The sequence below is a fragment of the Thermobia domestica genome, chromosome 11 (assembly GCF_964235325.1).
Source record: "Thermobia domestica chromosome 11, izTheDome1.hap1.1, whole genome shotgun sequence".
NCBI lineage: Eukaryota > Metazoa > Arthropoda > Insecta > Zygentoma > Lepismatidae > Thermobia > Thermobia domestica.
In genome coordinates this window covers 23,612,786-23,627,792 of record NC_137464.1, presented here as the reverse complement: position 1 = coordinate 23,627,792, position 15,007 = coordinate 23,612,786, and the positions used below count along the sequence as shown (strand labels likewise).

The window sequence follows — 15,007 nt, the reverse complement described above, 5'->3', positions numbered from 1 at the left end:
GGCTTGGGGAAAAACATTTTGAAAAATTTAAGATAAAAGTTGCCTCTTATTCATGGTTTGAGGATATCTTCGTTACCAGAAGCCAATTGCCTCATAAAAACAAAAAGTGATATATATATACTTTGGAGGCCCGAGTCCGGCCCGCGGCCCCTCGGGCTCGACTCAAGCCCGTGCATATCTCTACCGCTTATGTCAATGATAAAAGTGACCAAGCTTATATATATTTGTAATTACTCTTTTTAATACTAATTTAAGGACGCGGGATCAATTAAACTATTATTAAACATACCAGTCCATGAAATCCGGGGAAAATAACCTCAAAATTAGGATATAAAGTTGCTTCTCTCTCTGATATTATTGAAGTCACGTTAATTAAAATATGTATATATAAGCACTAAACATAATTTCTGTATAGTTCAGTTTTTTTAATGTAGATACGATAATTAAGAAATAATTAGAGAAAAGTAATTAAAGAAACAATAACCTGATAAAGTTGACGAGACAGATCAATTAATATTTCAGACAGGTAATTATAAAATTTTGTTCGTATCCCTATAATTATGCTTATCAATTGTTTACACTCTAATAGCTTTAAACTGTATAATAATTTAAAGTTGATATTTTTGTAGGGATCAAAGAGTTCCTGCTCAAAGGGAAAAGACTAGTTCATCTGGCCCTCAATTCAGCGCTGCAGCTGACCTTTTGATTTTTCTCCTGGTCAAATGAACTAGTTTTATTATTATTATTCGGCTTGTTTTTATAACTTCTTTATTTATATATTTTTATGTATCCAGTAATACATCACTTTTTTGTCATATGTTTAAACAATAGGTTCTTTAACTTTGCATTCTACAGTTCGGCACATTCTATAATTCGGTATTCTACAGTTTGGCTCATCTTGTATTCCGACATTATATAGTTCGGCATATTATGTAATTCTGTATTCTACAGTTCGGTACATTCTGTAATCAGGCATTCTACAGTTCGGCACATTCTGTAATCAGGCATTCTACAGTTCGGCACATTCTATAATTCGGTATTCTACAGTTTGGCTCATCTTGTAATCCGACATTATATACTTCGGCATATTATGTAATTCTGTATTCTACAGTTCGGCACATTCTGTAATCAGGCATTCTACAGTTCGGCACATTCTGTAATCAGGCATTCTACAGTTCGGCACATTCTATAATCAGGCATTCTACAGTTCGGTACATTTTGTAATCAGGCATTCTACAGTTCGGTACATTTTGTAATGCTGCATTCTACAGTTCAGCACATTCCGTAATCCGCCATTCTGTAGTTCGGCACATTCTAGAATCCTCCATTAAATATATACGATTTGCTGATGATATAGTGCTTGTTGCAGAATCTAAAAAGAAATTCAGTAAGATGATAGAAAACGAGGACAGGATGTGAAGAATATGGGATGAAAATAAATGTAAGAAACACAAAAGCTATGGTTATTAGAACGAAGCGATCGGTGTCAAATATAGAGGTAAGAAGGGAGAAAATAGAACAGGTGACTAGTTTTCGATACCTGGGTAGTAATTGGTAATAATATGAAATGTGAACGTGAAATAAAAACAAGGATAGGAATGGTGAAAGAAGCCTTTAGGTGGAAGAATAGTTATTTTGTGGGACCTTGAATAAAGAGTTGAGAAAAAGATCCATCAAATGTTTCGTGTGTAGTGTTGTACTGTATGGGTTAGAAACATGACGATTACGTAAAAATGATGGAAGATGACTGGAAGCTTTCGAAATGTGGATGTGGAGAAGAATGGAAAAATAAGCTGGGTTGAGCGGAAAGCGAATGAGAGGGTTTTAGAAATAGTGTGGAAGAAGAGAAAAATTTTAGATATTATTAATAAAATGAAGAGAAACTAATTGGGACATTGCCTAAGAAAGAACTGTATCAAAAAGGACATGCTAAAGGGTACGGTGGCAGGAAAGAGAGGGAGGGGACGAAGGAGACTACAATTAATGGACGAAATAGAAAAGGCATACGTGAAGACGAAGAGGCTAGCGGAAGACTCCCAGTTGCGGCAAGTAACCTGCCATTAATGGCAGAATACCCGTGATGATGATGATGATGCGTTAACTATTCTTTAAATCGTAAATTTTGCATAATTTTAAATTAGAGATATCCTTGTAGGGTAATGAGCCAACTTCATGATTGAAGTTTTAGGGAGCAAGAGAAAACTAGTTGCTAAACCAATAAGAAATTTTAACAGGTAGAAGTGTCACATGTACACAACGGAAAGGAGTTTAGTTTGTATGATGAAATTTTCTAAATTAATATTGAAATCGGAAGTGTTAGATTTCAACCACTTCCGGTTTAGTAAAGAGATTAAAGTGGACATAAAATATACTCTTGGAGCGCTTTATTGATTCAAGAAAACAGTTTCTCGCTATCTATTACCGTTTTTGTTCTATTGCGATCAACTTTAAAACTGGATCAACCAATAAACTTTAAAAGTTCATGTAGTTCGTATCCCACATTAAGCTGTAGATCCACGTCACATATAGCGTGGCTGCTGAACGGGACGCTAAATTCAAAATCATATCAAAATTCGAGATTCCCGAAAGAAGAAAAAATGTTCTCTTAACCATTTCCCACGATGAAGTATTGATTTTGTTTTTACTGGTGCTGGCAATATCCCAACACAGTTCCAGTACAACATTTTCTTAAGTTGTACCCCTGAGTAATGTAATGTATTTTTTTTTAACAGTAAGTTACAGCGAATCACTAACAAAGATGTTGCCACTCCATTATTGTTGAAAGAACAATTCAGCAAATATTATGAGAAATACGCGTAACAAGAAGAGACAGAATGTGCAATGAGAGAGTAAGGAGAACCATCAAGATTGTAGATATACGAGGAGCGTTCAATAAATTATCTACCTGGACAGGAAGGAAGTGACAGAGCATAATAATACCTTATACGCACGCCACGGCCACTGTGAGGAACTCCGCTGCGCAATTTGAACTCAGTCGGAGCAACGCTGTGGCAGGGTTTTGTGTTACGCCGAGTAGCAAATGTCTGTGTGATGCCACGAACAATGGATTTGCCGAAGTTGGAGCACCGCTCGTTCATCAAGTTCCTGGCTCAGAGAGGACGAAACCTGAATCCACCATTGGGATCCTGAGAGAAGCAGGAGTGGAAACATCACGATTCCCCGCCCCCGAAGAAGTTCCGCACATAGCCTCCTGCGGGGAAAATCATGATTTGCAGACCATGACAAGCAGTTTCTTTCTTTTTTCTTTCTTTTTCTTTTCTTTTCTTTTTTTTTTTTTTTTGTCTGGCATTTCTTCGCTTTCCACAAAATGACGACGGTGCATAGAACTCCATAGGGACTATATCCAAAAACAGTGATGACGAGGTGAGTCTACTTGCATTCCTTCCTTTCTAGGTAGATAACTTATTGGATGCTCCTCGTATCTAAGAAGACCCAAGAAAGAAGAGTGCGATGGTACGGCTATTCAATGAAAATAACAAACGTCTATGTGGTCAGAAGAGTGATGGAAATGGAAGTGGATGGGAAGAGAGGTAGAGGGGAACCAAGAAGAAAATGGATGATGACTTCTGGGAGAAAGGTCTAACAGGGGAAGAACTCTGGAACAAGACTGTTATGGAGAAAACTCATTAGAAACACCGATCCAACACAAATGGGAAAAGATGGAGAGAAAGAATAAGATTGTGGACATTGAATTAAGAAGGATTAATAAATAATTTATCAAAATAACGATCAATAAATTTTTATTTTAATGCAACATATTCGTCATATTACTCTTTGTATTTTTTTACATCGATGTAATGAAATACAATATCCATCAATGTATATTCATGTCCAAAATTATTGTCGCATGTCTATAAATATGTTGTTATAGGGATATAATTTGATAGCGGATTCGCCCGGTATTTCTTACAATGTTAGTATGTGTATAATCAGCAAAGACATGTATGTGGCAAATTTCATGTCAAAAGAGCAATAAATAAGAATAAAACGAAAATAAAATTTTCTTGTCCATTTAGCAACATTTTGTTTCATCCATTCTAATTTTCGTATTTATAATTCTTTTCCTATGAAATTTACCACAAATATACATTTCCCGATTATACACATAGTATCAGTATTAAAAGTACCCTGCAAAATCATTATCAAATAATTTTCTTACAAGAAGACAGTTACAGATATGCGATAACCATTTTGGACATGAGTGTACATTAAAGAAGAGTAACAGTAATTTTACTTTTAAAAATTGAAAAGATCTCATGACTCACTCTGGTTCTCAATAGTTTAAGTAATGTTCATTAATTAAAATTCGCATTTGCATAAAGTATGTTAATCGTTTATATAATGGCAATTGTTTTATGTTAATAGAAAATATTATCAACATGTTGCTTTCCCAAAAACCCTCGGAACGCCGAGACCGTGTCAAAATGATCTGGATATTGAAACGAGTTATTTTTACTTTATGTATTTCACACTAATATGTTTGTAATAAAACTTGGATGATGAGTGCAGCCAGTGCGTTTAAAACAAATAAAATACGGATGCAATAAAAAAAGACTTTTTTTTTTTGCTGCACATCGAGTATTACTCACTCTTGAAATTTCATGTATTCTTTATACATTCTCCCATGGCATGTGATCTTTTTTTTTTATTTTAGAAACAAGAATTTTAAACCTACAATAGATGATTTTTTATTGTCTGTAAAAAAAATAGTTTTGCAAGAGAAAACAAAAATGAGTGACGGTAGTACCCAAGGATGTAATAAAATATAGGATCTGCCCATAGAACAAAATCGTGAAGCCATACATCACAGCTTCGCCACACCTACTCGGACCATTCCGCGCCACTAAGATCGCAATGTTTCGAGCCAACAATCATGGCGGAAACGAGAGTAGCCAATCAGATGTTCCGGCTCAGACGATGCTCGGTTGTTTTTCGGCTTCACTGAGTTCATATGATGAAAATACGAATGGGCAGATCCTCCATTTTATAACATCCTTGGTAGTACCGGTAGGCTTAATAGTGTCATCTATGCGCAAACGGTGGAATTACAACTAATTTCGATCGTTCCCAATCTTCTTCAATATTCATTAGCAATATTCATACCCTTATGTACGAAAGCACAGATTATTTACCTATGACCATATCTGTCTCACTATGCATTGTAGGATTAGGAAAACCAAAAATGGATCAAAAAATTGCGATCTTGACCAGTAATTAGTTTTTGATTCAGGGGTCACAAAATTTTTGAAAGGCCCCTAAATCGAATTTTCATATTTTCTGCGAAATAAGCACATCATACTAAGTTAACTGATAGTTTGGGTTTGGGTACACCATATAGAGTTCCCCAGATATAAGGCCTACAAGAAAGCTTTTGATTAAAATATATTGAATCTTTTGATCCAAAAATATAGTCCGTCAAAAGAGATATATACACACACTTCAACAAGTCTTCTTCAGAACTTTGGTCAGAGGATGTTAGTTATGTGTAATGTTATTGGTTGATTTTCAGTTTAGCGTCCTTTTCAGCAACGAGGCTATATGAGACGTAGACCTACAGCTTAACGTGAAATCAGAATCACATGAGCTCTCGCCGGGAATCGAACCCAAGTCTCCCACGCCTATGTGTAATATGGATTCCTCTTAACATATATAATCTACTTACACTGACTGTGTAATGAACATGTGTCGTAAGTAAATGTACCCTCTTTGGACTGACCTCATTCAAACTTACGATCACAACATCATTTCAACTTCACACTCACTCGATCGCACACTCATAACATGATTTGGAACTTGCGCTCACCCAACTTCACGCTGACTTCGTTAGAGCGAGGTCGAGTGAGCGTCAGTTCGAAACTCATGAGCGCCGTTCTCGTGTGTTCGGGCACCTTTGTTCGTTAAGACCTTGAATCCAAATAACTAGTACTCGGTCAGTGCCGTGCCGTGGAAAATCAGCGCCCAGGGCGACAGTATACGGACGACGGCGCTCCCGTACACATGAGTGAGGTAGACAGACCAGCCGCAAAGCGCCACCATGGTTAGAACGAAGTGTAAGAAAATTTTCAAAAATGAAGCATACTTTTCCTTGATTTTGAGCACTTTTTATTACTTTTTCCTTCCATTTTATGTATGTGCACATGCATTTTTCTAACATGAGTAACATTATAGGACCACTTCCTAAAACAGGAAGAGATTTAAGTACATACTGGTTTGTACTGATCTAAAATATTCCAAGTAATTTTTCCTCTCTCTTTTTTTTCTTTCCTTCTTTTCTTTTCCTTTTCCTATCGAATTTTGCGCCCCTTACTTCGGCTTCCGTACCCGTCGCCCCCTCTTCCTCACACACAGCACGGCACTGTGCTCGGTTGTCGTTTGAAGCGCGTTAAGAGTATTGTAAAGTGGTATTTCTAGTTTGACACTCTGTTTACATCATATGTTCATTTTACAGTCATATAAGTAACGAAATAGATAAGTATATATTTTACGGAATCTGTATATCATTTGTTTTATGTTGGCATCCCGAGAGTTTTATACAGGCACAACTTATGAATTATCCATTAATTTTTACTATATTTTTTATTCCACAATGAAAAAGTTGATTCACTGAAGATTAATACTGAAAACTACGTGTTCCCTAAGTCTATAGGAATTCAAATCTACTCACAGTGTTTCCTTATTGAAGTTTTTTTTAAATACATTTTAATTTGACATTAATTATAAATTAATAGATACCTATTTTATAATACGTATAAATGTCTTGAACAAGATATCTTTCCACACGTGGGTGTTAGATATTTTTTTAAAAAAATAAACTTTTCATAGAAATGCACGTATCGCAAAAGCTGAAAGTATGCTGGAAACAGATAATGTTGTCAAAGTAGGTACGAGAGAAGCAGGGCTTCCGTTGCAATAATCTTCCTGACAATTACACACTTCCTGTCGTCCACCGTAGCCAGCCCTTAGGTAGCATCTGTTTTTGTTGTATGGAGAATCTACATATCCACAAATTCTGATCACACGCTCTTCAGGGCCCACTGGAAAAAATAAATAAATAAAAAGATCATTAAAGCATTTCTTTATCATATGCAAAATACGACTTATTGTATTGAAACCTACCTATGTTGGCCACTATCGATTCCACTGAAAAGTGAACAAGTTAAACAGGTGACCAATTACGGAAAATAAATTTATATTTTTAGCTGCAAAAACTATAAATTGTAATGTAAGCGCTATCAACGCAGTTACTAATTTTATTCACGCATTCGTTTGTATTTTAAAAAATAACGTGTAGTATTTTTAACAAAACATAAAACACCGTATGTAATAATACGAGTATTATTTTGTCGTTTGCACGATGTGTTTTAAATGTGATTTCGGCAGTTCAAAAACTAAATAGCACACTTTTCCAGTTCTTCCAGGAACTACTCAAAATATCCATATTATTTCATTCTTTAGGTAGCGAAACACTTATAATTGACCCGTTGAGCATTTGGAAACAGCTGCTAATATGTGTTAGCCAGCAAGCAGCGGAATAATAATAATAATAATAATAATAATAATAATAATAATAATAATAATAATAATAATAATAATAATAATAATAATAATAATAATAATAATAATAATAATAATAAAAATAATAATAATAGACTTGTTGTGTCTTATTTTCCTTTCTCTTTAACACTTTGCAGCATGAATCTCAAATTCTTGCAAGCATCTAGATGCAGGCACGTAGCCAAGGGGTGGGTCCGGGGGGTCCGGATCCCCCCTTCGAGACCAGAAATAAAAAATTAAGGAAGAACGAAACAAAAAGAAACAAGAAATAGGAAGAATCAACGTTAAAAATAAAGATAAAATATAAAGATAAAAAAGCTAAAAATAAAAATAATTTTTCGTCATCGCATCCTTGCAGTATCAAACATGTTATTTCAAAAAGGTTTTCTACTGCTCCTTTAACTTGTCATTTGGAACAGACAGTAATTGACGGAATAATAAAACAAAAAAGTTATGTGGAAAGCAAGTCCTGTTAACATTTGATTCAACAGAGAAAGGAACGCAGATATTATAAAATATTTTACAAGACATTATTGGACATTACCTTTTTTAATAGTTGAGATCATAATGAAAGGAAAATTGTTATATTTGGATGAATAAAAGAAGGGACGTAGATATTGTAAAATTTTTAAAAATATTTTTTTAAATATTCTTTTATTCGAGATTTCTTCATAGTTTGTTACTAAAATACTTACTAACATGCATGGGCGCAGATCCTGGGGGCCGAGGGGGCCTGTTCCCCCAAAGGTCATGTGGGATCCCTTCTTGTATTTATGAATATACAATATATTGACATAATTTGAATGCAATTTGTCTTAAAATCCTCATATACGCCTTCTGCATCTGAATGGACCCCCCCCCCAATTTACAAAGAAATCGGCGCCCTTAATAACATGTCATAATTTTAAAGTCTTAACATACCAATATATGTTGCTAGTAAAATGTTTAAATTGATCAGGCTCCTGGTGTGATAACCACAATATTTCATATCATACTCCCCCCCTATCACGAAATCCTGACTAAACGAACCAATATATGTTACTAGTAAATTAGTTTAGAATAATCGAACTCTGGTGTGATAACCACAGTATTTCATGTCTCGGACCCCCCTATTACGAAATCCTGGCTACGTGCCTGCTAGATGGGAAAGGATTTTCATAAAAGCAAAAGGACGCCCTAGCTCAATAAATCCATATGGATACGAAATATTTTGCAATGTAGAATATGAAAGGAAAAACTCTTAGTAACACCAATCTTTTTATTCATCTTAGTGACACGTAGTGTTATAAAATTTCCGGAAATTTTGAACCTGTTGGTAATTTTTTTTTTTTCAAAAAATTGGAAAAATTCTGAAAAGAAAAAAATTTGTGTTAGGTTAATTTTCCTAGTAATGGGACAATTTTTTTTCGAACGCATGAAAAGTGTAAATTAAGAAATTTCAATATTGCGAATAAGGGTGGTACCTAACTTATAGGTCCCAGGTCGCTTCCTTCCTTCCCCAATCCTTTCTTCCTTCCCTTTCCCCGGATTGTGTGCTCGCCGAGGGACGTCATCCCTCAAATCGTGACGGGCTAAATGGCCTTAGATGCCGAAAGCCCAGAAATCTAAATCCTAAATCCTAAGAAACATTCAAAAATGAAACTGTTGCAATTATTCGTGAAAATTAATAGTTTGCACTTATTTCCTTTATGTGCTTTTTAGTCATTTATTCGTAGATGTGTATTAATTACAGAACTTTTATAGTTACATACAAGATTACCATCACGAAGCGTTTCTGTTGTAACAAATAGGTCTATTGAATGAAACTGAAAATGAAATGAAATCTTTGAGTTTTACGTCCCACGGTTATGCCGGTTAGGCTAAAGGAGACGGTGATTATGAGAAATGAATGAAATGGTGGAATGAAGAAAGTGGGAGGAAACGGGAGAACCCCGAGAAAAGCCACGCGCACGGTGTTTGTCCACCACAAAGTTCACTTGGCGGGAGCAGGGTTTGAACCCGGGATCACATGCACCAGAGGTGAACGTTGAATGAAACTGAGTTCTTAATATGCTCTTTGATTTGGCGAAGTTTTGTTAATTTTAACCAAATTACTTCTTAAAATAAAGAGCAGTAGGCAAATTTCACTAATACTCATGCACTAAAACATATAATTACTATTATTTAATATTCTATTATAGACTTTTATATAAAACTTTGTGTACAAAATCCTGTATGTAAACAAATACGTGTTCTGTAGTACGGCAAATTATCTGTAATAATGATGAAATATTTTATGAAAAATGTAACGTATATTGCTGAAACAACTTCAACATCACCAACTGAAACAAATATTTTTCATTTTGTTATTGTCACAAATGTACTGTAATTCTTGTAGTTATAAAAACAAGAAAAAAGAAAATTGTACACTTCAGTGAAACATTTGAAAGAAATATTTGAATATGCGACAGAACTTCTGAGGTAACAAAAGTAAACCAAACGAAATCTGATTCTTTCACTTAGCAAGAATACAAACTTCGCACATGAAAACATGCTAACACATTCATCCCATTTTATCATCACCGACACGACACGCCTAGTTGTTTGTATACACACGATTCGTAGATTGCTAGTATACACACGATTCGTAGAACATTTGGTAAAAGGAAAAGCACATTTGTGTGTTTTTTCTTCATGATGTGGTGTCAGTGTGAGATTCGTCCGAACCTGAAGAGGACATTGTCTCCGGTTGCTGTGATGCACTGCTTCTCAATTTAAGATTACTATGAATTACATATGTTTTTCCATATGTTTGTTGATAAGTCTATTCTTTTCTGCGTGTGGATGTTTACAAATCCAGATCAAATTCTCCCACAACCTGCTGATGTTGGAGGGACTTCCAGTACACGAATTGCTACTGAAGTCAATGGTTGATTTGTACACAGACCTCTCCACCATCTAGCAGGATCTGTGCTTGGCTGAATATCAAAGGTAACTTCTTTTCCAAAGACCAGTAGACGTTCTAAATTCAGCTAGATTTCACAATATCTACCAATATCCAAATTTTGTAAGTGGCCAGCTTGCATTCTAATGCGGTCAAACGCACTACAGATGTCATCATGTGACAGTTTATTTTCTTTCTATATTGGATCGAACAGATTAGGCTGAATGATTCCTCTATTTTCTTCTTTTTATCTGTCTTGAAAGGAGTGCTGTCTGTTCCATTTCATTGTCTATTCTATTCCACAGATGTTTCCATATCATGCCGAACTCGAAAAATATACAAATAATAAAGACAGACTTTTATCAGAAATCAGAAAATTAAGAAGTAAAATTAAAACTTGTTGCTTTGTTTTCTGTTAGCGAAATTCATTGTATATATGTTGAAGACAGGTTCCAGAAAGTAAGATTAGCACCAGGCGAAAAAAATATTTTTCAGTTGTTTTCCCCGGATTTTGCCAATATTTCCGAGCAAAAGATTTTTTTTTATAAAGTATAATATTTGATTTTAACATATTAACTAATATGATGCTGGTCTCGTTATTTTAACACTTCTCTGCCATCAAGCGGGAACTTCATAAGATTGCTTAGGATAATTTAAATGCGAATATATTAATTAAGCTAACTAGGATTATATTTGAGTTTCTTTTGTAGTCATAATTCCAGTGTATAATGGTGGTAAACTTTATAGTGTTTGGGTTTGTGGTGCACATATATTTGCACATATATTTCCCTATTCTAACACAAGAAACATGAATACTCAATGACCTTAACTGTAAACTAGTAAATATAAAATAGTTTTCATTTTAAAAGCATAATACAGTAAAATATTCGAAAATTTCAATTTTCCCCAAACTTTCCGGTTTTTTATGCTCAGGAAAAAATTGTAAAGAAATGTTTTTTAACCCAAATTTCCTGTTTTTTTTTTTTTTTTTTTTTCCCTAGGCCTTCACAACAGTAATAAGTGACACCAATCTTTTCATGTAACTTACTCGCCGACAACACATATCAAAGCAATAAACAGTACCATCGTTGCTATATTTTTTGAAAAGTGACTTTCGACGGACAAGTTTTTCCCTCTTTTTCCCTTGGGACCCTCCGAGGCACATCAAAATATGATCTGAAGGGGTTTCTAAGGGGGAGAAAATCACTTAGGTGTCTAATGTACAGAGATAAATGTAACATATTAGCATAGGAACAATGTTCCTTCAATGTGGCCACGTTCCAAGTTAGACAGGTGGCCAACTTACAGAGTAATAAGTCGCCTAGTTGCAAACAAAGTAAGTTAATGTGCCGTGTGTGTGGGACCATCAGTTAGTAGCTCAGAATATTATCTCTAAATACTTATACAAGGGATAAAAACTGATGCCCAACACGGTACTTTACTTTAAAGGATATGTTCGAATTTAAATGAAATTCAAATGTTTCAATCGTATAAAAGGTGACTAGTTATGAAGGAAAGGTAAAGAGAGACAGGTTTAAATTGTAAAAAAAAAAAAAAAAAAGGAAGAGCACTAGCTTGAATAACTCTTATTAGACTGGTGTCGTCTTCGTCATCTGGATCGATGAATGGATCTCTCTGGAGGAATCTGGAAAATATTGGAGCCAGCTGACAACTGGAACCTAATCCTGTTGAGCTGCTAGGGGCGTTGAGTTATCTTCTGTAATGAATCTTCAATGATATTATGTACTCCTTAATTTTTACTTCACTAATCAGGTGTTTTTTACCAAATAGGATCTGTGGCGATGGACCCACAGAATGGTATTACAAAGACATGGAGTTGGTAGATCTCCAATAGTGCGTTATGCTTCTTCTTACGATTCCTGTGTATGTCCTCGGTAATTTTATTCAACGAGAAACGATTACTCTTGTGATCAGTGAACTAGGAAGCATCAGGCTAGGCGGAAAGGAATGCACAAAAGCAGGAAGGGAAACTAGTTTTGTTTATTAGCAGCTTTGGTAATCACAATGATGAAATAGGTGCATGCTTATTCAAACTGTCTGTGAATGTACTTCAAGTGTTCAATGATTCTGTTAAATTCAGTTATAGATAGAACATAACCTGATAAAATAATGGAAATTAAATTTAACACATTAACTCAAAAGTACATACAACTATACGTTACTTCACAGTAATAAGTGGCCAAGTTAGAAGACAGACAGGAAACCAACTTACGTAGTTTCCAGGCAAAGAGAGCCAGCCATTGATACAGCAAGTGGAACCGAGGAGAGAAAGCCCTACAAGTCCAACCGGGGAACGTTTACGTATAAATCAATTCAAGGGAGAGTCGTTGTTATGCTATCTAGCTTCAACTGTTATGTCTTCAACAAACTCGCTGATTGGGAGACTCCAGAGGTGCCCTCTACTAACATCGGGATCAACTCACTGATTGGGACCTTCAAACATCCTTCTGTATTGGCGCCAACTCAGTTATTGGGAGGGGGTGCTAATACATCGCTGCAGCGGGGCCACAAAAAGATTTATTACGGCACTGTGTATGACTTACCCATCTGAGTCTTCTCCACTTAATGACCCTAACAATGTTAGGTAAATGGTATAAACTATGTGGTTTCCCAATATGTAGTTTTCGAGTTTATTAACTGTATATGTTCTTTTAAAAAAGTTGTAAAATACCATATATTCATTCTCGTTTGTCTGTTCTAATGGTGACACACATCCGTCTGACAGTGACACACATTCTACTTCTTAAAATTTCGAAGTATTTAATACTTCGAGTACAGAGTAATAAGTGACCAAGTTACAAGATAGACATGCGACCAACTTATAGAGTAATAAGTTGTCAAGTTACAAACAAAATAATAAGTGGCCAAGTTAGAAGACAGACAGGCGACCAACTTACGTTAGAAGACAGACAGGACCATCAAAATTATATAAAATGTAATTCGTATGATTGTGCCGTACTACTATACAAGTTTTTCAAAACAGTAATTACAAGATCTATTTAGAACAATAAAATTAAGTTGTAATACTTACTTCCATTTTGTTCAAACTCAATAATCTGATCAATTTTTCTGCAGGTTGTATAATTATGATCCCCAACTTTAGAACAATCCATTTTGTAGCGGATAGGTGGCGGGCTATCGTCACAGTCTGTGTCGTTGATGCTGTTGCATACAAAACAGGATATTGCTAAACCTAGAATGGAAACAAAAAAAAAGTAAAATTTAAATTCAATAATAGCCTATTAAATTCATTTATTACCTTTTATTAATTCAAGAAATATTAATCTAATAAGTCAGTTCAACTAGTGATGCCAACAGCAGATATTGCGTGGGTCAATGAAAACTTGACCCATGACTAGGGTGACCAAATCGTCAACTAGAAAAAACGGAACAACTTTTTTACTTTTGGATAGGTAGATCCCCTAAATATATATTTTTGCCTTTCCGTTGCCTATCTCTCTCTCTCTCTCTCTCTCTCTCTCTCTCTCGCTCTCTCTCTCTCTCTGTATCTCTCAGAAAAAAGAGCAAATTTACACCTATTAAAACCTATTTAAAAGGTTGTAGAATTATTAAATAACAAGTAACTATCAGCAACTAACAAAAAATGAAATTTTGAGAACATTACTAAAAATATATGAAACATTCATCAATATCTGGCAATCAACAAAATCTGTCACCGGCAGAATTTATAACGAACTACTCTCAGCATCGGATTCCAACTCTCTTTGTTTGCTTTTTCTTACTTTTAAACATTATTTCACTTACAACTAGTTTTCTTTTTACTTCCACTTTTATAGTTCTATACTTTTGTTCCCCTTTCGTAAATGACAGTATGTTACATCTTAGTCAAATCACGGAAACACTGTACTGTACTGATGACAGCGCCTCAGTCTTCCATCGCCCGAAACAGAAAGTAAAAACAGTTTGTTTTTTTCATAAGACTTTCAGCCCCTAGCACTGTTGTCTGCGGAGTGGAAGTCTTGAAAGGGGAGGCCTAGGAGGGAAAACAGTGCAGCCAGCACATCAAATATCTCAGACTTCATATGACGTTGCTCAGTAATTAGACATATTCCAATATAATTACATAGCTTAGAAAATTATAATATAAGTTAGGAAATTTTAGATTGGAAAGTTGTTTTGTATCCAATGTATAAAAATACGGGACATTTTGGCGTCCCGGGAAAAATCTTTCGAGACACCTTGAATGGTAGTGAAAAAAACGGGACAATCCCGTTTTTACGGGACGGTTGATCACCCTACCCATGACCCACAACCCACCATGACTAACTCCGACTCACCACCCAACAAAACACATCGTCATCAACTCTGATCCATGATCCACGCCCTCCTCACCACTGACTAAAGAGTTTTCACTTGTAATAAAACAAGGCTGTGAAGTTATCACTAATCGGAGTTTGAATTTCTACGGTCAAATCGCTCAAGCACCGCTCTGTTTCAATACCGGTGGATCTGACCTTTACTATTATA

The 15,007-nt window shown here is 35.3% G+C and overlaps 2 protein-coding genes across 6 annotated transcripts in view; one reads left to right on the top strand and one right to left on the bottom strand.

Annotated features, from left to right (window-relative positions):
- Positions 1-15,007, top strand: part of Nrx-1 (Neurexin 1) — a 962,813-nt gene that overhangs the window by 746,877 nt on the left and 200,929 nt on the right. The gene's annotated exons all lie outside the window — the stretch shown is intronic.
- LOC145663983 (uncharacterized) overlaps positions 3,745-15,007 on the bottom strand; it is a 30,951-nt gene continuing 19,688 nt past the window's right edge. Inside the window, exons 2-3 of the mRNA XM_081730247.1 lie at positions 13,551-13,712; positions 3,745-7,055 (exon numbers count right to left, since the gene is read on the bottom strand). Of these exons, the coding sequence (XP_081586373.1) occupies positions 6,838-7,055; positions 13,551-13,712 (380 nt within the window). The 3' untranslated portion in view covers positions 3,745-6,837. The remainder of the gene's footprint in view (positions 7,056-13,550; positions 13,713-15,007) is intronic.